Consider the following 25,682-nt stretch of genomic DNA (forward strand, 5'->3'; position numbering starts at 1 on the left):
GAGGCAGTTAACGCCCTGCGTGGTTTCTGACCTCGGGGGGTTTCGTCGGCAGGTAGGAGGGCTGTAACAAACAATCAGCAGCCGGGTGAACCGAGCCACAGTGGAGGGTTTTTATTTTTAGACTCTCTGAATTTGGATTTACCTCCTTGTTCTCGACGGCATGCTAATCCTGGGTCGGGCCTCCGTTTGATTTCTGTTGACGGGATGCTGAGATTCTGCTCCATCACATCTTTTCTGCACAATAAAGCTCCAGGTTCCTCAGTGAAATGTAACAGGAAGCACTTTAAAGATGAAAAGAATGGAAAAAAATGCAATAGAACAAGGAAAAAACCCAACAGCATCATAAGACGTGCAATGAGAAAACACCAGAAAATGAAATAATATTATTAAAATATAGCAAGATGAATAGGTGAAGGGAAAAATAAAAGTCAAAATTTAGAAAAAAAATAGAAAATGACAAAAATGAAATAATAAATGACATATTGAATAGACTAAAGTATGCAAATAAGTAAATAAACAGAGAAATCAAAAAATAAAATTAGTTCTAAGAATGTTAACCTGGCTTTGGTATCAATTACGGAGCTAAATCTAATTCGTTTAAATGTTAAGACACCGAGATACTTCACATCTGTTTACTTCTCTCCTGCTCTGTGCTCATATGTACTATGTTTTAATACTTTAAAGCTGTTTTTATTACCATTTTTTAATGTTTCTGTTGTCAGATAATAGGTCAAATATGAAACAACTGCTGTTCTGCACAGTAACATGATGAAATTACATAATTTAACCATGAAGGAAAGTGAAATTGAAAATATTCAGGGCATCAAACTGCCCAAGTTCACCGAGTTTAATGATTTCACAGAGCTTTGGACCGAGCCATGCTAGCTGCTTTCTGCTAAGCTACGCTAATCATGCCCCGATTCCAGCTCCACAGCTGAGGCTGAGATCCATCATCACATCTTGGCCTTGGAAAGAACAAAGTTGGATTTATTTGTTCCTTGTTTGATCAACACTTTAACTGGTTATCTGTGGTTGGTAGTAAATCACTAACTTGTGGATTTACATTTTTTTCTGCCTCTGTTGTCAGACAACAGGTCAAGTATGAAATAGCTCCTATTCTGCACCAATAACATCCAGATTTTACAGCTGTGATGAACTGACAAGACATGAGTTCAAGACGAAGCTATTTCCAAAGTTAGAGAACAACTGAACTATAAGGAAAAAAGTAGTAAAATATTGTCCAATGACTATTAATATGATGTCGTGGCTCCATTTTTGAAAATGTTCAGGGTTCCAAACTGCACAAGTGTACCAAGTTTAATGATTTAATACAGTTTTGGACTTAGCCATGCTAGCTGCTTTATGCTAAGCTAGGCTAATCATGCCCCGATTCCAGATCTGCAATTTAGGTTGACATTCGTCTTGTCTTGCTGTTGGAGAGAAGGAAGTTGAGTTTATTTGTTTCTCTTTTCATCAACACTTTGACTTGTGTGGAGGCTGCAAAAAAAGAAGAACTTATTGAGCTGGAGTGCCTGAGAGGATTGTGGTTTTCCTGCCTTCTCCCACAGATCGAGTTTGAAACAGCTGCTATTCTGCACCAATGTAATCTAGATTTTACAGCCGCAACAAAGTCACAAGACACATGAGTTAAAGACGACGACTGTGCTGAGTTATGCAACATCTTCATAAAATCCAAAGTTAGAGAACAACTGCACTCTAAGGAAAAAAAACTGTAAAACAGTGTCCAGTGACTATTAAAATAATGTGATAGCTCCATTTCTGAACATATTCAGGGCCCCAAACTGCACAAGTTGACCAAGTTTAATGATTAAATAAAGCATTGGACTGAGCCATGCTGCACAGCTAGCTGTTTCTTCCCACTTTATGCTAAGCTAAGCTAATCACACCCCAATTCCAGCTCCATAGTGGAGGTTGAGGTTCTTTAGGCCCGAGCCCCTGGCCAGCCCAGGGCGAAGGGCCTATTGTTTATGCAACACAGACGACTAGTCGAGCGCACAGCGCTCGACCACGGACATTCACACACTCAAACACACAAAAATGACAAGTCGAGTGCACAGCGCTCGACTACAGACGACGGACGACATGTCCACACACACACACACACACCAACATGCACTCACACACACACATGCACAAACAGAAAAACACACACACACTCTCACACACAAAAATGACTTGTCGAGCACTTAGCGCTCGACCACAGACATTCACACTCTCAAACACCTCACAGACGCATCGGGCTTGTCGAGACCTTTCCGAAAATATATAATATGTGGGCGAAATACGGGGGGGGGAATCGCATATTGTTTTTGCAAAAAATATTATTATTTTTTTTAAAATTTATTTCTTTTTCTTTCTTCTGCTCTTTAAACTGGAATTTGACCCCCTAAACATGCTCGAAAACTCACCAAATTTTGCACAAAATTCAGTTCCGGCGAAAATTTTTTTTGAATATGTGTTTCAAAATTGGGACTTCAAAATTGGCTCTACAGCGCCACCTGCAAAAATCAAAATGCATTGCGTCAATGGGAGGGGGTCCGACATCAACTTTGTCATACAGCCACCAAATTCGGCACACATATGCATCTTGTCGGGACAAACAAAAAATATTATTATGACCCTGCCCTCAGACAAACAGGAAGGCAGCTGTTTGGGATTGAAATTTCAAAAATGTGGAGTCAGCGTTTTCCAGGACGTCGTACAAAATGTTCGTTTTGATTGCGCGCTTCTCCAAATGAGCTGAAATTTGGTGGACACCATCTACACAAGTAGGCAATTGAAAGTTTTCCAATTCGTAAAATTTCATTTCATGGTTTCCGCGTGGCAATGCCGCAAATTTGATGTAAAATTTTGCCATTTTTTGTGGGTGATAATTGGCTGCCATTCGCACATAACGACTCCAATCCCAACCAAATTTTAAATACTTATTGACCCTTCCTACCTGGACACATTGACAGTGAAATTTTGACAATCGGCGTTACAGTGCCCCCTACAGAATCAAAATAAAATCTGTATGGGGAGTAAAATTATTAGTTTGTAAGAAATGAATGAAATTTGGGTGACTATTCCCAAGTGAAAAATCTCCCATTATAATAAATTTACCTGTTACCATGGAAACGCCCCAAATTTGACACATAAATTCTGACACACATGCCGGTCAAAAAAGTCAATGGAATCCATGCAGTATTTTTGACGTGTTGCCATGGCGATGGCCAACATGTTCCATATTATCCCAATGCAGATTTGAACAAACTGTGAGCTATGAATGCTATTTAAATCAAATAAACACTTATTAAACACACTCAGGCCTAAAGACTTTTGAGACAAAGTTTTAAATTAGAAAGGGCGGGTCAGGTCGGCGGCCGGCGAGGGCCTTTTGACGTCGCTTGCGGCTTTAATCTTCTCTTGCTCTTGGATAGAAGGTTCATTTGTTGCCTGTTTGATCAACATTTTTCTTGTTATCTGGAGCTTTTAGTCAATCACTAACTGAAGCCAGAGGAACTCGACCACCTGAGAGGATTGCGGTTTTCTTGTCTTCTCTGTTTGCTAAATCCCAGCTCTGTTCTTGCTATTCAGGCCAGCCGGCTTTAGCGCTTCCTTGCGATAAAGCGTCTGGAGTGTCCTTGAGCAGGATGTTAGATCCTTGTCAGATCCAGCACAGCAGATCTGCAGCTGAAGCAGAAACACAACAGAAATCGATGCCACCTTTTTATGAGGAACGTCTGAAGCAGCAGGAGTTTAACGGAGAGACTGTTGGGTTGATTTGAGGGGAATATTCACGGGGGGATGTTTTGTCGGATCAGAAACTTTCAGATAAACATCTCCTGAGGTCAGGTGGTGTCCAATCAGATAACAGGAATTGACCTTTCTGCACAAAGTCCAAACTGTGATAGAAGAGCAGCTCTGCCGCCTCAGCAGCTACAGCAGCTTCTGCACTGTCAGGGTTTGAGGTTTCGCCTCCCAGCGGGACTCCTGAGCCAGAAATACACCGAAGCGAGCTTCAGAGCTGTCAGAGCAGCCATGTTTATCCACTGCCACGCTCAGGAGAAACGCAAGTCATCAAAACATCTGAAAATCCTCGCCCTGTACGGGGGAGTTTTATCTGTCAAGGAATCAAATTAGAGCTGAAGGAGTAGCTCTGAAAATGATGTAAAAATCTGAATCCATTAAGGCTTGATCATCCGTCAACAAAGAGAAGAAGATATTTTTAATAAGGAGGCCGATGCATCTCGGCTCTGAAAAGGGCTGATATGAATTGGTAATTAACTCCGCAGAGCCGCACATCGGCACTCGGCATGAATAAAGACTAACCTTGTGTGACTTTTAAAAAGGAAATGACTGACGTGTTCAGCATCTCACCAGGATCGTGACGTCTTGGCATCTCTGAGGTTTGAATCCGAATGCTAACCTTCACCGAGAGTCAGAAAAGACACAGCAATAAAGAGCAGGGTCACACCGCTGCCGCTCTGTCGTGTCTTTTATTAAAGGATAATATCCTGAGCTTCACCTCCGGAGGTTTGCAGACACTGATTCATATTCCTGAACATTATGAAGTGTCTTTTGCCAGACGAGGCTCAAATTCCCAAATGTCTCGTGCTTTCAGTTTGACAATCCAGCCTGCCGAAGTTACAAGACATGAGTTAAGATTCAAGTCGCTCGCTGAGGTTTGAGGCAGTCGTGGCTGCAATTAATGGTTGTCTTCATTAGCATGTGAGCTACGGTTTACAGTTTAAGCTTTAAAACTTTAGAAAATGATGGAACATACTTGTCAAATGTCCAAAGTAGCCCAACAATTCAACATACAGTCTGAAATGAAAAGGACAAAAGCCGCAAATTGTCACATTTGAGAAGAAAATGTGCAACGGTGGATTCATTTTGCTGAATTACCTGTCAGTGGGTGGAGTTTATCAGGCACCAGGTAAACGGTTAAGTCTTAAAGTAGATGTTGGAACCTGGAAAAAAGTGCAACATAAAGATCTGAGAGACTTTAGCAAACTTGTGGTAGATGACTGGGTCAGATGGGTGTTGTTGAGTGTTTCCAGGACATGTACACTACATTTCAAAAGTTTGGGGTCTCTTAGAAATGTCCTTATTTTTGAAAGAAAACCATTTTTTCAATGAAGATAGCATAAAATGACTCAGAAATCCGGTCTAGACATTATTAATGTGGTAAATGACTATTCTAGCTGGAAACAGATGATTTTTAATGAAATATCTCCATAGGGGTACAGAGGAACATTTCCAGCAACCATCACTCCTGTGTTCTAATGCTAGATTGTGTTAGCTAATGCTGTTGAAAGGCTCATTGATGATTAGAAAACCCTTGTGCAGTTATGTTAGCACATGAATAAAAGTGTGAGTTTTGATGGAAAACATGAAATTGTCTGGGTGACCCCAAACTTTTGAATGGTATGGTACTTGTCAAATGGCCAAAATCCCCCCAAACATTCAATTCACACTGAAATGAAAAAGAAAAAAGCCGCCAATTGTCATATTTTAGAAAAAATGTGCAACGGTGATCCATTTTGCTGATTTTCCCTATCAGTGTTAGGAATTTGTCAGGCAACGGGTGAACAGTGAGGTCTAAAAGTAGATGTTATAAGCAGGGGAAAACATAAAGATCTGAGAGACGTTAATAAACTGATAGTTGACTGGGTCACATGGGTATTGTTGAGTGTTTCCAGTAGAAAAGTCATGGACACTAAATGATCCCACAGAAGAGCTACTGCAACACAGACTGTTGGAAACCTAAATGCTCCTCTGATAGAAAGAGGTTGTGTAACTGCAGATCAGTCAAAGAGTCCATATTTACTCCTTTCAACTCTTAAAACTCCAACAATGGACGTCAGAACTGGATCATGGAACGATGCAAGAGGGTGTTCTGCTTTGATGAGTTTCTTTTCCATTTCGTGGATAAATAAGATCCCAAACATACAATTTAACATTATTAAAACACTCAAGTGACGTCAATGGTTTCACGCAACACATTTAAGACAACAGTCGATGCGTCAAAGAGTCCTCCAGGGAAAATAAACTTTAGGGCTTGCTTTATGAAAGTGTAAATATTGGGGTCAAGACCTTGTAGAGTCAAATAACTAACATTTCGGCAATCATAAATACAACTGGGTGTTATTGTTTTGAGCTTAGCCTGACTTATGTAACAATGTCTAACTAATTTAATCTAATATAACTTTTCTGCTCACTGTGCTCACGCATACTCTATTTTAATACAGAAAATGTTTTTGTTTTTGTTTTTGTTATTAGAGTGATGCTCTGAACAATGTTCTGCTTGTGAACCTGAAGTCCTGCAGTCATGTACATCCTACTTTGACTCCTAACACTTCACCAAATCATTACTTTGTTTGACAGTTTTTTTGACTTTTGTGCGTTTTCCAACCACCAGAACCTCTTTCAGTACCTTCTCTAGTGGAAGTACTTCTGAGTAGCCTTTACAAGCTAGCATAATGGACCTCTGTTGTTGTATTTCTGACGTAGAACTGAAGTTATGTCCAATTACTACTATTTGTTGTTGTTGCGGCGCTCTCCAAGTTAATGTTTTTGGATCTTGCACCCCAATGGAAACAGAAAGGGCCAATTAGGGCGTGATTCCATGAGCGTGTTAGCATGCTAATCAGCTAAAGACCACAAGCCGAAATACTGGGCAAAGTGAAATGAATGCTTTGAGAAAGGATGATTTTTATATTGTGTTTTATGTGCAATGTTGCTTTTATGTGTTTTTATGCACAACATTGTTTTTACGTGTGTTTTGTGCAATACTGGTAGCACAGCTTTAAGTCCAACACAAATTTCCCCAAGTGGGACAATAAAGTATATTGAAATTGAAATTGAAAAATTGAATTGTCCTGAACAGAACATGACTGTATATGCATATAAATCCCTCTAGTAGCTGTTGAAACATTTTAATCCATAGAAACAGCGTTATTATGTGGTTAATTTGGGGCCTATCTTTGGACTCTTCCATCATCAATAAAGTTGCTGTTAATAAATGCTCAACTTAGACAGTTTGAAAAGATCCCAGATTGTCCACATTGATGCACTTTTGGCACTTTAGTTAAAGCAACAAAGTGTGTTTTGCTGTGATGTTCTTCCTGCTTTGTGTGAAGGGTTTTGCTGTGGAACATTTAATTCAACTTGTGGACCTGAAAACGTTTTGACTATTTAAGCAATACTGGAGAACCTAAAGACCTCCAACATCACCACCTGTTTGATCAGCTTAAAGTGAAGCATTTACTCTGGTAAATATTTGCATATCGAGTGCAAACCCGCCATTTTTCTACACCCGGACTCCCGTTAAAACCGAGCAAATAGCCTCAGTCTGTGCTGAATAAGTCATGTGTTTGATTTTTGCCTCCAGTCTTCATTTCTGAACACTTGTGGATCTGTATCTCGTCCTGCAGGAGGAGGAGGAACGGGGGAAGCGTCAGGTCCTGGTTCTAGGTCTGGACGGCGCTGGGAAGAGCAGCATGCTGCAGGGTTTGACCCCCGGGGAGGCTAAGAGGGGCCGCTGTCGACCCACCCGAGGCTTCAACTTCATGAGCCTGGACGTCCCAGCCTACCAGCTGGACTTCCTGGAGAGTAAGACGCCTTTCATTCCGCGAAATCAAACTCTGCAGGCAGTCAAGCTGCCATTTATGATTCATCAAACAGTGTGAAATGAAGAAGCAGAAGGAGCTTTAACTCCTCTGTTCAGTAACATTTGTTTCATAAAACCTGCCAAAAAATCCACAAAGATGTCTGGAGACATTTCAGGAAAACAAGATTCTCTTGTGAAATATTACTGAAAGACTAAAGTGCAGATTGTGTTGGTGATAGTTAGCATGCTACGTTAGCATGACCTTACTCACAGTTGTCCAAAGCTGCAACTGGCCATTATTTTCATTATCAATTAACCTGTTATTTTCTCAAGTAATCAATTTATTGTTTGGACTAAAAATTGTCAGTAAATGGTGAAAAATGTCTAAAAAAAAAAAGATCAAGATGAAATCCTCAAATGTCTAGTTTTGTCCTCAACCAAAATATAACTGTCATGGTGACGGAAACAAACCAGAAAATATTTACATTTAACAACCTAGAATCACATAGAATTCCCAGCAAAAATGCTTAAACAAATTAATTATGAAAATAGTTGCAGATTAATTAAACAGTTGGCATCTTATTAATTGTTGTAAAATTACAGTTGTCGTATGAAACTGCTAACATTTGAAGACATCTAGTTTATCTACTGCTGGGTAAGCTATTCGGAAAGTGTAGCAAGCTAAGCTAGCAGCTACACCCTGGTTAAGCTATCATCATAGGAATGTAGCACGCTAAGCTACACCAGCATGGCCAAAGTAGTTTATTACATCAGAAGCTACCTAATTTTAATTTTATTAAAAGTTTGCTAATTTGTGGTCTACTGACAATGAAGAGCATATAGCTAGCTAGTAGTTAGAGCTTGATTAGCTGCTAGCTGGTATTCTCAGACTGGTTACATTTGTCAGTGTATACCAGTGGTGTCATGTATTGATCCTTAATTTTATCCCTTAAAAAGCTCTGCTGTGCTTGTTACCTCTGCCAAGGAGGTTATGTGACACCCGGCGTTTGTGTGCCTGTCTGTCTGTCTGTTAGCAAGATAACTCAAAAACGCCTGGGAAGATTCACATGAAATTTTGAGGGGGTGTAGACTATGGTAAGAGGAAGAGCTGATTTAATTTTGGTGGCAATCCGGAAAGGATCCTGGATTCTGGATCACTTTGAATTTTTTAGTATGTTGTAGTATGTGGTCCAAAATATGACAAAAACATCATAGGTTAGTATGTCGTCCAACAAATTGGAACAAGGTGTCCAGATAGCTCAACTGGTTAAGAATGTGCTTCGTAAACAGAACTGTGTCAGACACGCAGGTTTGATTCCAGCTCATGATCCTTTACTGCATGGGTTTCCTGTTTTCCTCTCTATCCTTGGTGGAGGTCTGCACTCTCTGAGTGCTTTTCTCGTTGTTTTAGAAACACTCACAAAAACGTAGCTTGTAGTCATTTAGTCAGTTAGCTGCTGAAAAGCTCCTTGATTCAGAAAACAGTGCTGTTGCCACTAAGCTACTTAGAAATGCAGTTAAACTAGTTACCACTTAACTTTTAGTGACACTCCCGCCCAACAATGCATTACATTTGTACCGTTTTCATAGCAACAGAACACCAACATTAGGTCAGAATACCAATTAGCATCTGATTTCATGTTAGCAGCAAGTTACTTGAATTTTGTTGCAGTATAACATCAAATGCTGACACACTGGACTAACCAACAGTGAATTAGTAGCTCCACGTTGCTGTGGAGAATGGTCTGACTGTGCCTTATGACCTTTTTATTAAAAGTGGTTAAAAATTGCTTGTTTGCATTCATTTAAACCAATCACAGTCATCTTACGTGGTGCTAAGCCAGAGATGAAGTGATGGTGCCCCTCAAAAGAGCAACGGGTTGATTTGTTTTCATAAAATATTTAAACTCAGGGAGACGAGCAATGATGTTGAAGTTGCAAATTCACTAAAATAAGCAAATGGTCTCACTGCACAATCCAGATCTTTTCAAAACTTGACACTTTTAGCGTGTAGTTTGTTGTTTTATGCAGTGAAGATCATTGTGAAAACGCTAACAGGCCGAGGACAAAGCTGTGTGAAATATGAGATTTGAATGTCAGGTTTATACCTTCAGGCTACATCCAGTGAGTCAGACTATTCTCCACGCTGTGTTTTAGGTCTGTTTATCTTCATGGATCATACCTAAAGCTATTCTGGTATCGATGTGTGATTCATGCACGAGGGTGATTCATCACTGATTCACTTTAATACAGATACCAGCCTGCAGACTTGAAGCGTGGAGGTTCAATATCATAAACCTCAATTGCTTTAACTCAAAGATTAGAAGGAAAGCAAACTTTTCTTGATGCAAACTGCCATAAAACTAGAACTGCAATGACTCATCAACTACTTTGATTATTGATTCATGGGTTTGGGTTAAGAAGAAAACGCCTCTTTCTTTGATTACAGCTTCTTTTAATGGGATTATTTTCTGGTTTCATTCCTCTGCTATGACAGAAAACTGACTATCTTTGGTGAGTGTTCCATTTTTCGCAATTTTCTGACATTTTGTAAACCAAACAACCAATCTATTGATTGAAAAAAACAATCAACAGATTAATCGACAGTGAAAATAATCTTCACTTGCAGCTCTACATGAAACAAACCTGGTCCAGCAGCTACTTTTCACCTGTTTTCTTATTCTTCATATCCTTATTCATATCGATAATGATAAAGCATTAATCAAGCATAAATCTTACTAAGGCAGACCTTGCAATTTTTCCATATCACTTTCAAACACCACACAAGTCTAAACTGCCTCCAGATTTACCAGATTTGAAGACTTTTCTACATTTCAGCACTGATTTTGATCCAAATTGATTGAATTTAATTAGTTGCTCACAGCTGTTTAGGAATCTTTCCTATAAAGTCTTTTCATTTGCAAGTTAGCTACTTTGACAGGCTAATTTATATTATTGCATCTGGCTATGCTACAGCAATGGTAGCAAGTTACCACTTAGCTTGTCACCTGAAATTTGCCCAGAAATGCTAACGCTGACATATATTTGTATATATTTGTAAATTTATATTTTGATGCAGCTTTTCTGTTGTTGTTTTTGTATTATCTGTTTTTGTATTTGCTCCTGATTGACTTCTTTGTGACCATACTACCTGGATGTTAGCAAGTGAGCTAGGTTGGTGGACTATTTTAGTGGCTCATTGTAGCATTCTAGCTAAAAGAAATGACACCAAAAGATGTTAAAAAAATGACACAAAAATGGCGAAAAAGACGCACAATTGCCACAAAATGACACAAAATGAACAAAAAGATGTAAAAATGACACAAAAATGACCAAACAGACACACAGTTGACACAAAGGGACCCAAAAAGATGCAAAAATGACACAGAAAGATACAAAAATGACACAAAAATAAGTGAAAATGACACCAAAACATGTAAAAATGACACAAAAATGACAAAACAGACACACAATTGACACAGAAGGACACAAAATGGCACAAAAAGATGCAAAAAAGATGTAAAAATTGCCCAAAAATAGACACAAATGACACCAAAAGATGCTAAAATGACGCAAAAATGACAAAACAGACACACAATTGACACAGGTCACAAAAATGCCCCAAAAAGATGCAAAAAAGATGTAAAAATGATGCAAAAATGACAAAACAGACACACAATTGACACAGAAGGACATAAAAATGATACAAAAAGATGCAAAAAATGACACAAAAAGATGCTAAAATGACACAAAAATAACAAAAAGATGTAGCTAATGTCACAAAAATAGGCAAAAACATGTAAAATGTCCCAAAAAAGACACAAATATGACCCAATAAGATGTAAATATTACACAAAGAGGCAAAAATGACACAAAAAGATGCTAAAATGACACAAAAGGATGCTAAAATGACACAAAAATGATGCAAAAAGATGTAACTAATGTCACAAAAACAGACAAAAATATGTAAAGTGCCCCAAAAAGACACAAAAATGACACAAGAAGATGTAAAAATTACACAGAGGCAAAAATGACACCAAAAGATGAAGTATGGGGATTTAAGAAAGAAAGAAAGAAAAGAAAGAGCTTCTGACTTGAACATGCAGGAGGATTAGTTTTATTCACAGCCTGAATGTTCACAGTGTGACGTATTTTCCTTCCTTTTCTTCCCTGAAACTGTGAAACAGAGAGAAAATCTGCCGACTCGCATTTGTAGCTTCTGTCACCAAAAAAAGCTGCATTTCTGTTTAATTTCACACAAACGAACAGAGAGAATCAAACCAACTGGGGTTTAAATATATAGGAGAGGAGGAGCTGGACTCATAAATCCAGCAAATTAGAGTTTCTACTGAAACGGTGGCTCTAAAAATAACATAAAGGCTCTTGGTTCAAACAGTGCGGCTGATTTATTCACAATCTGAACACGGGGATCGGTGGGCGCCGCTAATCTTCCTCCTCATCTCTGAGAGCGTCGCCACCCACTCGATCTGATCGCGGTGAAAACGTGTTGGAGCCGCTGACGTTGATGCAGAGTCAAGTTGACGGTTCAGAGCCGCTTCATGAAGTCCACTGGGGGGAAAATCCAGCTAAAGGCCTTTAAACTCCAAATGAAAGGATGAAGATCAGATCAGACGGAGCAGCGGTTTGATGAGTTTGGGGGTTTTCACACTCAGAGGAAGAGGAACTAAGCTTTTCCTCTTTAGGAGTTGTGCAAGCGTTGGAACAGTTTGTTCTAGTTGGTCTGATGTGAAGAAACAGACCTGTGCTGATCACTTAATTAATCTGGGTTTTCTGTGGAAAGACGCAGACATCTGACAGTATCAGCTCAGGAAATCATCTGAAAAACAGCTGCTGATTAAACACCAGAGTTTAAACAGACATAATAAGTGTCTGAATACATAAAACAGGGTTGTGTAATCAAAATACAAAAGCAAATTTATTCTAAGACGTATCAGATTCTCATTACATTTAGTAGAAAAGGAGATTCCAAAGTACAGTGCAGTACGACACAGATGTTACGACATGAAGAGACAAAAATAGCACAAGAAGATGCACAAATGACACGAAAAGATGTTGCAAAAACCTCACAAAAAGGTGCAAAAATTACATGAAGAGACAAAAATAGCACAAGAAGATGCACAAATGACACGAAAAGACTCAAAAAAATATGCAAAAACTTTTAAAATGGCACAAAAAGATGCAAAAGTGACACAAAAAGGCACGAAAATGTCAAAAAAAGATGTAAAGGTGACATAAAAAGATGTAAAATGCCACGAAAGAGGCAAAAGTGAAACAGAAAGTCACAAAAATGTCACAAACGGATGTAAAGGTGACATAGAAGGACTTAAAAAAATGTCACAAAAAGATGTAAAAATGACACAAAAAGACACAAAAATGACCAAAATGGGTCAGTTGGAACATGGGTTACATACAAAAGACCTAAAAATGACATCAAAAAATCTAAACAATGTCACAAAAAGATGTAAAATGACACAAATGGACAAAAAATCACACAAAAAGATGTAAAAAAAACGACACAAAAAGGCACCAAAATGATACCAAAAGATGTAAAAATGGCACAAAAAGAAATAAAAATGACACACAAACTCACAAAAATGGCACAGAGAGGCAAAAATGGCGCAAAAAGATGTAGAATGACACAAAAGAGGAACAAGTGACAAAAAGTCACAAAAATGTCACAAACAGATTTTAAAACTACATGCAAAAGACCTAAAAATGACATCAAAAGATCTAAAAAATGACACAACAACATGTAAAAATGACACAAATGGACAAAAAAATGACACAAAAATACACAAAAATGACACCAAAAGAAGTAAAAATGGCACAAAAAAGAAATAAAAATGACACAAAAACTCACAAAAATAATACAAGGAGGCAAAAATGACACAAAAGAAGTAAAAATGACACCAGAATATATAAAAATGTCATGAAAAGAGGCAAAAATGACATAAAAATATGTAAAAATGACACAAATGACAAAACTGCAGAAACATGACACAAAAAGACAAAAATCTCACAGAGACAAAAAAGTACAGAAGTGACTGATGATACAGAACTATTTCCATAATAAATGTTGATGTTTCAGGAAGGTTAAGGAGAATAAGTTCCTTTGGTGTGAAGTTTCAGTCAGTTTACAAGCAGAAAGAAAAGGCATGAAAGAAAAGAACACTGCGGACCCTTTGCAGGATTTAAACCAGAAGAGCTCGTCTTCAGACTCTCAGTGACCTCAGCGGGAGACTCGGTAATTAAACGAGGGTTTATTAGCAAAGAAGTGGCATTTTATGGAACTAAAGCGCCCCGGTAGGTTTTCTGTCTGCCCAGCTTTCTTTAAATAAATGTGATCCGAGGACGATGAGCTGTTATTCAGCCACACAAAGGAGCCGTCGCTGCAAGGTCGGCCTCAGGAAAACATCCCTGACTGACCGCCTTGCTCAAGGGCGTCTGACCGAGGCAGCAGCTCCCCGTTAAATCCATAAACCTGCAAATGGATGGGCCCAATCAGATCAGCTGTTCCTGCTTTGAAACAAACCGGCTGCAGATTAATTTCAGAATCATTCCCAGACGGCACTTCGGCTTTATTTATATCCACATTTCCCTCCTGGGCAAATTGGTCTGATTCATTCTTTCTCCCGTCTTGTTGCCTCCAGACGCGATCTGTCAGCGAGAAATATAACAGCTCCTCCAGGCTTTTTCTTCTTTTAATGGGCTCTTCCTTTTTTCTTGACTTTATTCTGTTCTGTTTGCTTTGAGCAGCTCAGAGGTTCACATTATGTTCACACATCAGCACTGAATGACACAAAAACACAAACAGATGACACAAGAACGTATAAAAATGACACAAAAACACAAAAAGATGACACAAGAACGTATAAAAATGACACAAAAACACAAAAAGATGACACAAGAACATAAAAAATGACACAAACACAAAAAGATGACACAAGAACGCATAAAAATGACACAAAAACACAAAAGATGACACAAGAACGTATAAAAATGACACAAAAACACAAAAAGATGACACAAGAACGTATAAAAATGACACAAAACACAAAAAGATGATACAAGAACGTATAAAAATGACACAAAAACACAAAAAGATGATACAAGAATGTATAAAAATAACACCAAAACACAAAAAGATGACAAGAACGTATAGAAATGACACAAAAATGTATAAAAATGACACAAAAAACAAAAATGACACAAAATTTCACAAAATGACAGAAATTACACAAAAAGACACACAAATGACACTAAAAGATGTAAAAAATGATACAAAGATATAAAAATGACACAAAAAGAGGCCAAAATGACACAAAATGATGTAGAATTGACACAAAAATGACACAAAAAGATACAAAATATGTAAAAATGATGCAAGAAGTCATAGAAATTACACAAATAACACAAGATGTAAAAATGACATAAAAAGATAAAAATTACACAAAAAGACAAACATATGACAGAAAAAGATGTGATAATAACACCAAAAGATGTAAAATTTACACAAAAAGACTATAAAATAACATAAAACAAACAAAAATGGCACAAAAATGGCACACAAAGATGTAAAAATGATACAAAATGATGTAAAACTGACTCAGATAGACACAGAAATTACACAAATGACACCAAAAGATGTAAAAATGACACAAGAAAATATAAAAATGGCACAAAAAGATGCAGAATTGACACAAAAGTGACACAAAAATATCACGAAAAGATGTAAAAATGACATAGAAATATGTAAAAATGATACAAAAAGACAGAAATTACACAAATGACCCCAAAAGATGTAAGAATTACACAAAAAAATGCAGAATCGACACAAAAGTGACACGAAAAGATGTAAAAATGACATAGAAATATGTAAAAATGATACAAAAAGACACAGAACTTACACAAATGACCCCAAAAGACGTAAGAATTACACAAAAAGATGCAGAACTGACACAAAAGTGACACAAAAGGATGTAAAAAAGACACAAAAATGACACAGTACGATGTAAAATGTCATTGTTCAGGTTGACTGTGTTTCCCCTTAAAGCTTTTTGACATTTTTGGCATGAATAAAAGTCACGTTCTTGTGTTTTGGTGGAACAACAGAAGCCTCCCTGATACGACACAACACACTCACAGCGTTAGAAAATCTGCTTCTCTGTGGTGGAAAGTTTCAAAGGAACCGTTTCCATCCCATAATCCCGCTGTGCAGGAGGACTGACCCGCGGCGGCAGCGAGCGGCGGCTCCGACTTACCGCCTCTGATTTCAGCTGCAAGAATTCATTAGCGCCGCGCTAAGTGGAGAATGTTGCTAGGAAACAGGGGAGAGATGTACCTCCAGCTGATGCGACGTGGCAACAGTAAATACCTGGTGGATGCAGCGTTTACATCCCAGCGGGACGCCTGATTAGGCCCACACAGCTGAGTGGGCGAGGAGCATACGCTGATCTAACCTCCTCCCATCCACGGAGAAGCACGCTGATGCTTCATACCGGCTTCTGTTTGGTTTCCGTGACCTTGGTTCTCTCCACATCTCACCACGGCTCCATCACGTGAAATGCAGCTGTTCTGTTGATTCTGCAGCTTCTTAAAGGTGTCTTCATGTCCTCACGGCTGATTTTAAGTGTTGCATCCAAAGTTCAACAGGTCTGACACGTTCCAGAGTCGCGTCAAAGTCTGCTTCTCTACACGCTGGAGTCGTCAGGCGTCTTTCTTTTAATGTTCTCTACTGTTTTTCTTGACTTTATTCTGTTCTGTTTGCTTTGAGGAGCTCAGAGGTTCAGATTATGCTTGTGGACAACACATCAGCATTGAAGGTGAAGACATAAAAAAGACACAGGAAGATGTTAAAGAAGATGTAAAAATAACACAAAATGACACAAAAATTACACCAAAAGTTGAAAAAAAAGACACAAAACACACAAAAACGATAAAAACACACAAAATGGCACAAAAAGATGACACAAAATGTAAAATTTACACATGAACACAGACAAATGACACAAAAACACACAAATATGACACAAAAAGAGGCAAAAATGACATCAAAAGATGTAAAAATAACACAAAATGACACAAAAATTACACCAAGAGATGAAAAAAGACACAAAAACACAAAAATGGCAGAAAAACACAAAACATGGCACAAGAAGATGACACAAGATGTAAAATTTACACATGAAGACAGAAAAATGACACAAATGAAACAAGATTTAAAAATGACATAAAAAGATGCCTAAATGGCGCAAAAAGACACAAAAACAACACAAAGATGTACAAATGACATGAAAATGCACAAATATGACATAAAAAGACACACAAATAGGTTTGATGACACAGTTGTGCAATCAGACATGAAGCACTGGCCATTTAATGTCATCAATGACAACACTCGCCCCAAGGTTCAAGTTGAGTACAAGGGTGATTCAAAGTCCACAGCAACATCACAAAATGACACAAAAATGACAGCAAAAGATATAAAAGTGACACAGACACAAAACATGACACAAAAAGACGTAGGTGACACAAAAATGGCACCAAAAGGTATAAAAATTAAATAAAAAGTTAAGAATAACACAAAACACACAAAAATGACACAAAATGACATGAAAAATTGTAAAAAAAATATATATATATTACACAAAAACACAAAAATTGCACACAAAGATGTAAAAATGCAACAAGGAAATGTAAAAATGACATGAAAAGATGCACAAAGCGCAAAAAGACACAAGAATGACACAAAAAGATGTAAAAATGACACAAGCACAAAATGTAGCTTTAGAGGGTAAATGTAGTGTTTTAGGATTAATGTAGCATTAGAGGGTAAATGTAGTATTAGAGGATAAATGTAGCATTAGAGGGTAAATGTAGTGTTTTGGGATAAATGTAGAATTAGAGGGTAAATGTAGTGTTTTGGGATAAATGTAGAATTAGAGGGTAAATGTAGTGTTTTGGGATTAATGTAGCATTAGAGGGTAAATGTAGTGTTTTAGGATAAATGTAGTGTTTTAGGATTAATGTAGCATTAGAGGGTAAATGTAGTGTTTTAGGATAAATGTAGAATTAGAAGGTAAATGTAGTGTTTTGGGATAAATGTAGAATTAGAAGGTAAATGTAGTGTTTTAGGATTAATGTAGCATTAGAGGGTAAATGTAGTATTAGAGGATAAATGTAGCATTAGAGGGTAAATGTAGTGTTTTAGGATTAATGTAGCATTAGAGGGTAAATGTAGTGTTTTGGGATAAATGTAGAATTAGAAGGTAAATGTAGTGTTTTAGGATTAATGTAGCATTAGAGGGTAAATGTAGTATTAGAGGATAAATGTAGCATTAGAGGGTAAATGTAGTGTTTTAGGATTAATGTAGCATTAGAGGGTAAATGTAGTGTTTTGGGATAAATGTAGAATTAGAAGGTAAATGTAGTGTTTTAGGATTAATGTAGCATTAGAGGGTAAATGTAGTATTAGAGGATAAATGTAGCATTAGAGGGTAAATGTAGTGTTTTAGGATTAATGTAGTGTTTTAGGATTAATGTAGCATTAGAGGGTAAATGTAGTGTTTTGGGATAAATGTAGAATTAGACGGTAAATGTAGTGTTTTAGGATTAATGTAGCATTAGAGGGTAAATGTAGTGTTTTAGGATAAATGTAGTGTTTTAGGATTAATGTAGCATTAGAGGGTAAATGTAGTGTTTTAGGATAAATGTAGAATTAGAAGGTAAATGTAGTGTTTTAGGATTAATGTAGCATTAGAGGGTAAATGTAGTGTTTTGGGATAAATGTAGAATTAGACGGTAAATGTAGTGTTTTAGGATTAATGTAGCATTAGAGGGTAAATGTAGTGTTTTAGGATAAATGTAGTGTTTTAGGATTAATGTAGCATTAGAGGGTAAATGTAGTGTTTTAGGATAAATGTAGTGTTTTAGGATTAATGTAGCATTAGAGGGTAAATGTAGTGTTTTAGGGTAAATGTAGTGTTTTAGGATTAATGTAGCATTAGAGGGTAAATGTAGTGTTTTGGGATAAATGTAGAATTAGAAGGTAAATGTAGTGTTTTAGGATTAATGTAGCATTAGAGGGTAAATGTAGTGTTTTGGGATAAATGTAGAATTAGACGGTAAATGTAGTGTTTTAGGATTAATGTAGCATTAGAGGGTAAATGTAGTGTTTTAGGATAAATGTAGTGTTTTAGGATTAATGTAGCATTAGAGGGTAAATGTAGTGTTTTAGGATAAATGTAGTGTTAGCCGGACTATAGCCAGTTCATGTTAGCAAGCAGAGTGCATTATGGAAATTTAGCTAGCAATGGACACCATGACAAAGTCTTCCGTGACGCTCAATGACTTCCAACCAGAACTAATGTGTTTAACCCTTTAAGCTTCAGTCAATTCCAGCCGTTTTCAGTACAAAAAATCGCTAATATTCTATTTTTAAATAAAAAAAATTACGAAAAATACAGGGAATATTGGACGCACATCGCGAGGTGCATTTCCTTGAAAACGACCGATTCGTGGATTTTATACCGACTTCAGGACATGTTTTGGACAAAATAGTTTACTGGCTTGTGTCATCTGATGTAAAAGGTTGGATTATGGCCGTTTTTTGTGGAATCTTTTTTTCTGTGTGTAATAATGAACCCGGAAATGTGAGTCGCACTGTGTGCTTTGAAGCCGTGTATAGAGAACGGATGGATGAATATTCGTTTTTGTCGGACAAATGTGTTTTTCTCACCCGCTGTGGTAATCACATCTGAAAGTGGTTTATACCGGCGGATTCATGAGAATCTAAGCTTTCCATCGGCGTATAGTGTTTGTATAATCGGGTTTGCAGCCGTCGGACATTCTTGAAATTCCTATGCAAATTAGTAGGTGTACCGCTGGCGGTACACCTACAACGCACTGAAGCGTAAAGGGTTAAGACAAGCTGACATCTCTCAGGACAGTGTTTCTACATGTAACAGTCGACTACATTCAGATCTTGTGTCCAGTGAATGAAACAACTTCCACACAAAATAAATGTCCACTGGGCTCAATTTGAGTTATTGGTTAATTCATTACCAACAAAAACAGTGCCGATTATCAGTTTAGAAAACTGAATGTTGCATCCATTGCTGCCTGCCGCAAATTTTACTCTACATTTACAACACCTCTGTGAAGACGTACATAAACAAAGGATCAGGCTGAGGTTAGTACTTGAACATACTGATTTGACCTGATCCTGATCAGATGAGATCCGTGTATGATAGGTTGGAGAAATCAAATCAAAAGATGCAACATTTTCAGTTATTCAATGGAGTATCTGTACTTAATCTCAATGGATTCCTCGAAATCATGGTTTCCAGACAACACTATAGACCTTTTGTCGACAGAGTTCTGTTCCTGTTTCCACACCAGTTTAGTTCAAGATCTACAGAACCAAACTCCCGCTAACGAATATGTTTATACTGAACACACTCAAGTTCTAACTCTAAAGAAAGTTCTGTAAACAATCTGTTTTTCTGGTTGAAGCCTTCAAGCTTCTGCTGAGAGTCAAACTGACGCTAGAAGTTGGGATTCTTTGGACGGCCAGTGAACACACCTCTGCTTGTTGGCTTTCATAACACTGAGTTCCAATAGCGCTCTTTAGGAAACCTATGGAGTTCGTCCATCTTTATATAAAGACAATAGACGAGAGATTATCCCCACCATGGTCATACCAGGTTGATCTTCCTACAGTCTCTCATCAAAAACCAGCGTTTTGTTTTTGTGAAAAACAAAAATCTGGAGTCTGAATGAAGATCAAAGTCTAAAATGTTCATCATGATGTTTTCTTTGCTGCAGTCGGTGGTGGTGAGGATCTGAGGCGCTACTGGATGGACTACCTGAGGAGGACTCACGTTCTGGTCTACGTTGTGGATTCGTCGGACAGAAGTCGTCTCCCATTGGCTAAGGCTGAGCTGCACCGCCTCCTGGGGGTGGAGCCTCAGCTGCCGGTGGTCGTCCTGGGAAACAAACAGGTAAAACAGCTTAATGTGGTTACTTCTTCTTTAAGGACCAGCTAGGGGTTTTTTACTTCTTTTTTTAATCCAAATATCCAAAACATGAAGGACCAATGTTCTCCATCGGTTCTTGATGTCCACATCCGTTCGATTATTGAAAGAGTAATGTGCCCTTGTCGTCTTCCAGTTGCCCTCTTCAAACTTTTTGACTCCTGCTTTTAAGTTCCATGTCTCGCTCTCAAATAATTCAAATAAACCACAAAATACAACATCAGTTTTAAAGATGTTGGATGGCTAAAAAAACTGCATTAGATAGAGATCAACTGAATTTCATGTTTTTTAAAAGTAGTTTCATACAGAAACCAATGGTTGTCCTTTACAGTAGAAAGATGGCTCCAAAATCTATTTAAAATTGTAATATATTTGTATTTAATACAAATAAAGCCCCAAAAATTATATTTCATGGCACAGTTTAATGTTTTTTCTGGATCTTTGTAATATTTTGTTACCATTCTAGTCAGTCATTGACTTCTACTTATTTCCAGACTGAATAAAAATTCACAATTACTGGCCATGTCACATAATGATGGAGATCAACTTAATTTCTATTTATTTTTTTAGTAATTTTATATGGAAACCAATGGATCCAATGGTTCCAAAATCTATTTGACGTGGTAATATATCTGTTTTTATGCAAATAGAACTCCACAAATGCTATTTTGACAAAAAGCTTAATGTTTTTTTTTCATTGATTTATATTTATTTCCATATTATATAAAAATTCACAATTACTGGTCATGTCACATACTGATGGAAGTCAACTTATTTTATCTTTTTTAGTGATTTCATATGGAAACCAATGGTTGCCATTAACAGTAGAAAAATGGTTCTACGATCTAAAGTTGTAATATATCTGTATTTATACAAATAAAACCCAATTTCAAGGTGCAGTTTAACTTTTTTTTAAATTTTTGATATATTTTCTTACCATTCTAGTCAGCCATTCACTTGCATTTATTTCCATATTCATTAAAATTCACATTTACTTCCCATGTCACATAATGTTGGATTATAGAATTCAACTGAATTATATTGAAAAACATAATTCTGAAACATATACATATCTGTTTTTCAGTAATTTCATACAGAAACCAATGGTTGCTCTGAGCAGTAGAAAATGGCTCCAAAATCAGTTTAAAATTGTGATATATCTGTATTTATATAAATAAAATCCCAAAAAAGACATTTCAAGGCCCAGTTTAAAATTTTTGTTTTAGATTTTTTTGAACAAATATTCACAATTACTGGCCATGTCACATAATGTTGGATTATAGAGTTCAACTGAATTTTATGTATGCTTTTTTTTTATTATTATTTTGTACGGAAACCAATGGAATCCAATGGAAACCAATGGCTGCCTTGAACAATAGAAAAATGGCTCCAAAATCAATTTAAAATGGTAATATATCTGTATTTATGCAAGTCAAACCCCAATTTTAATTCAAGGCCCAGTTGAATGTTTTTTTTTCTGGGTTTTTGGAATATTTTCTAACCATTCTAGTCAGCCGTTGACTTCCATTGAAAAACTCAATTAGCTGCCATAATGATGGAATAAACCAGTCAGTTGTGAGTTGAGCTTCACATATTCATCTATTAATTTCATATTGACATCAACGGCTGCTCCGAACAGCACAAAACAAGATCGCTGATATATTGTAGTGGTTACTGTGAATTTGTCAGAGCTCAATATTGGTGGAAAAACGAGTGGCGGGAGTCGACTCCATGAATAAACCGACTGCTGAGGTGGAAACGTCTTCCCCACAATCCATCAGACTACTGAAATAAACATTTCTACATCTCCTCCTCCCTCATATTTCCTCACACGGTGCGGCGCTTGTGGAATTATGCATGGCCCCGCCGGGTAAGAGGGAGTATTTGTCACGTCTAATGTCAGAGCTGCAGCTTCTATCGTCCCGCTGCTGTTAGTTACCGCAGATATTAGCAGGAAAATGGTGGTTTTGGTTCCTGTAAACACAGAGCAGATGTCGAGCCGTCCAGGTAGTTTGTGCAGAACGTCATGTTTAAATCATCAAGAGGCTCTATAGGGCTGAAATCACAGCACGCTTCCTTTTTTTTCTACTTACAGCTGCAAAATGAATGAGGATCATCAGACAGAATATCTGCTGTGGGCTTTAGAACCTGTTGCTGCACAGAAATACTGATTTACTGTCAGGTTGTCATGGTAATCTGAAGTTACACATCCAGATGTACATATATATATAGATAAAAAGCATCTGTACTTGTTCTCCAGCCTTCAGGGAGGCTCTTTGTTTCTGTTGATTTCCACACAAAATAACTTTTGAATAATTGAAGCCTGACTGACAATCAAGTGGTTTATTCCATTATTATAGAGGGCAGCTGTGGCTTTTTATACAGTATTGGATTTACAGATTAAATATTTAACAATTCCTGCAAAAATCCAGAACAGAAATGTGCCGTCAGATATAGTTTTTTTTTGCTTTATTTCATTAAACACATCTTTATTATCTCTGCTTTACATGTTTGTTGTACATTTCTAAATGCATTTGCAGGTCAAAACACGTCTGAGCTGCTAATTTAAAATAAGTTTAACAATCAGAGGTTGTTAGACGTCTACATAACTCATAAATAAGCCGTTTAAAACCCTATTTAACATGTAGTTCAGGCATACTTAGTGTAGTCATTAAGTAGTAATAAAAAGTCTTTTCTTATTCCATTTTTTTCCCCAACATTTCCAAACACGTCTTCTGTTTGTTGCTAGTCTAATTTAGGGCTACGTTACTCATAAATAAGTCACTTAAATCACCATTTAACATGTAATTCAGTTGTGTTTCACGCTGCAATATAGTCATTTAAGTAGTAATAAAAAGGGTTATAGATATTATTTATAGAAACTGATTCTCAACCTGATTTTTTGACTTGAAAATTAAGAAATCGGTGCTTAAATTAGAGTTAAACCTTTTGTGCAAACCTCTATGTAGCTATATTTCAACCAAACACAAAGTTTTACCACATTACGACAGTATTTGTCTAAATATTCAGTTCTTGTTTGTCACAGCACCTTTGTGTCGACACTCACAATCACACTACACTCACATAATGCAGAGAAAGCATGATATATTAATATCATATCACATGCTATGTAAAGAAAACTGCAGTAGCTGCATGAAAGATGCATATTATGGATGAATATACGAGTACTGCTGTGCAAGTTCTACAATAAATATGTAATTATATTATAATTATTAAAATAGTGGAAGTCAGTGACTACGCTTGTCTAAAAATCTACAGTAAGTTCAGTATTTTCACATAGCAGAGATGTACAATACTAACTTATTTTGGTCTTCTTTTAAATATGAAATAGACCAAAAATAGTGCATTTATACTTCACACGTTTGCTGTACATTTCTAGTTACCTCTTTGTACAGTTTTAGACTTTTAAAGCCTTTTTCTGATGTTCTATGGAGACTTTCTCTTCTAATAATTCCAACATGATCTATAAATTAAGTAGAAAACTGGATTAGGCTGGTGTAATCAGTCACAGTTATTTGCTTTTTTCTTTCTAAAAACTTAAATAGTGCAGGTCACTGGGTGACTTTATGTATTTACTTTACATTTTTTAAGTACTTCCTGTACAATTTCAGACTTTAAATGTATTTTTCTGATGTTCTATGGACACTTTGTTTTCTATTTATTCCAATATGATCTCAAATGAATTAGAAAACTTAAATAAGTTGTAATGCATCACCGTGTTTATTTAGTTGTTTGTACTTTAAAAACTCAAATAATTGAAGTCAACAGGTGCCTGTATAGTAGAAAAACACATTCATTGAGTGAAAACCAACTATTGTTTCCATCAGAAAACAGCTTAAATGTTTTTTTTTCTGCTAGTTTTTGAGTGATTAATCCTTTAAAATAAGGAGAGACTCAACCATTGTGAGTCCAGGTTAAATAAAAGGATTACCGTCTTTAAGGAGCTCTTTCTGACAGTGATACCGCTGTTCGCCCACCAACACTTAATTCTTTCTGCCTCGGTGCTCGTTCTGTTTAAACGCCACAAAGGATGTTTCCAACAGAACCTGCAGAGAAACGAGGCGGACGTCTATAGACTGCAGCTGACTGCTCTGTGTAGGCGTTAAATCCACCGTCGTCTTCACATACATGAGTTCTGATCATAAACCAGACAATCAGCGTTTGAAGATGTGACACGTAGTCATTTGTAGTGACACATCGTTAGGTATTATGTAAGTTAACTGTGATTTTATCTCCCAAAGCCTTTTGAAGTGGAAAACAATCGTTGATTAACAGGTAGTTAAGAAAAATATGAAAACAAGCTTGTACTGTAATTGTATCTATGTATGTTTTTTATTTAAAATATGTATGTAGCATAAAAAGATTTTTAAAAAAACTTTTTCAAGTGTATCCTTATGAAGACAGACAACATGACGTGGATTTTCACCAACTATATTTATTACAAGGTAGTGTCTACAGATACGGACCCACAGGCTACGGATACGGCACTTTCCATTTGCCAGACAGATACGGACCCGTACGCGAGTCTCGCGAGTCAAGAAGCTGCTAACCACTGCAAACTGTTGAAAGGTGAGCAAAGGTTAAGGTTAGGGTTAGTGTTAGGGTCAGGTTTAGGGTCCGTACCTGTAGTACCGATGCTACGGGTCCGTACCGCTAGCGTCTACAGGGAGTCACGTGACCAGATCTCGCGTATCTGATTGGCAAATGGCAAGTGCCGTATCCGTAGTCCACAGGCTACGGGTACGGGTCCGTACCTCTAGCAACAACCTTATTACAAAACCTTTGTTTTTTCTTCATTTCTACTTTATTTTACTGCATTTGGTCCACTAAAATACATAATCAGTCATGCATCAATAGTTGAAAAGTAAAGCATCTGTGATTTGTGACTTTTCAGGTTTGTTGCACAGTTGACGTGCAAAAAGTTAGTAGAGAATGGCAAACACAAGCTAACTATGCAAGCTAACTATGCAAAGCTAATGATATAAACATGT

At 37.2% G+C, this 25,682-nt stretch overlaps 1 protein-coding gene across 2 annotated transcripts in view; it reads left to right on the forward strand.

The window, feature by feature from the left end:
* The window catches only part of arl10 (ADP-ribosylation factor-like 10), a 33,928-nt gene that overhangs the window by 3,136 nt on the left and 5,110 nt on the right, over positions 1-25,682 (forward strand). The window contains exons 2-4 of one of the 2 annotated variants that reach the window (XM_051937414.1): positions 7,440-7,617; positions 20,462-20,637; positions 25,137-25,475. In XM_051937414.1, coding sequence (XP_051793374.1) covers positions 7,440-7,617; positions 20,462-20,637; positions 25,137-25,388 — 606 coding nt within the window. In that variant the 3' untranslated portion in view covers positions 25,389-25,475. Of the gene's footprint in view, positions 1-7,439; positions 7,618-20,461; positions 20,638-25,136; positions 25,476-25,682 lie in introns of those variants that run through there. The other variant, XM_022221183.2, reaches the window with a different exon arrangement.

The sequence above is a fragment of the Acanthochromis polyacanthus genome, chromosome 17, assembly GCF_021347895.1.
Source record: "Acanthochromis polyacanthus isolate Apoly-LR-REF ecotype Palm Island chromosome 17, KAUST_Apoly_ChrSc, whole genome shotgun sequence".
In the NCBI taxonomy this organism is placed as follows: Eukaryota; Metazoa; Chordata; class Actinopteri; family Pomacentridae; genus Acanthochromis; species Acanthochromis polyacanthus.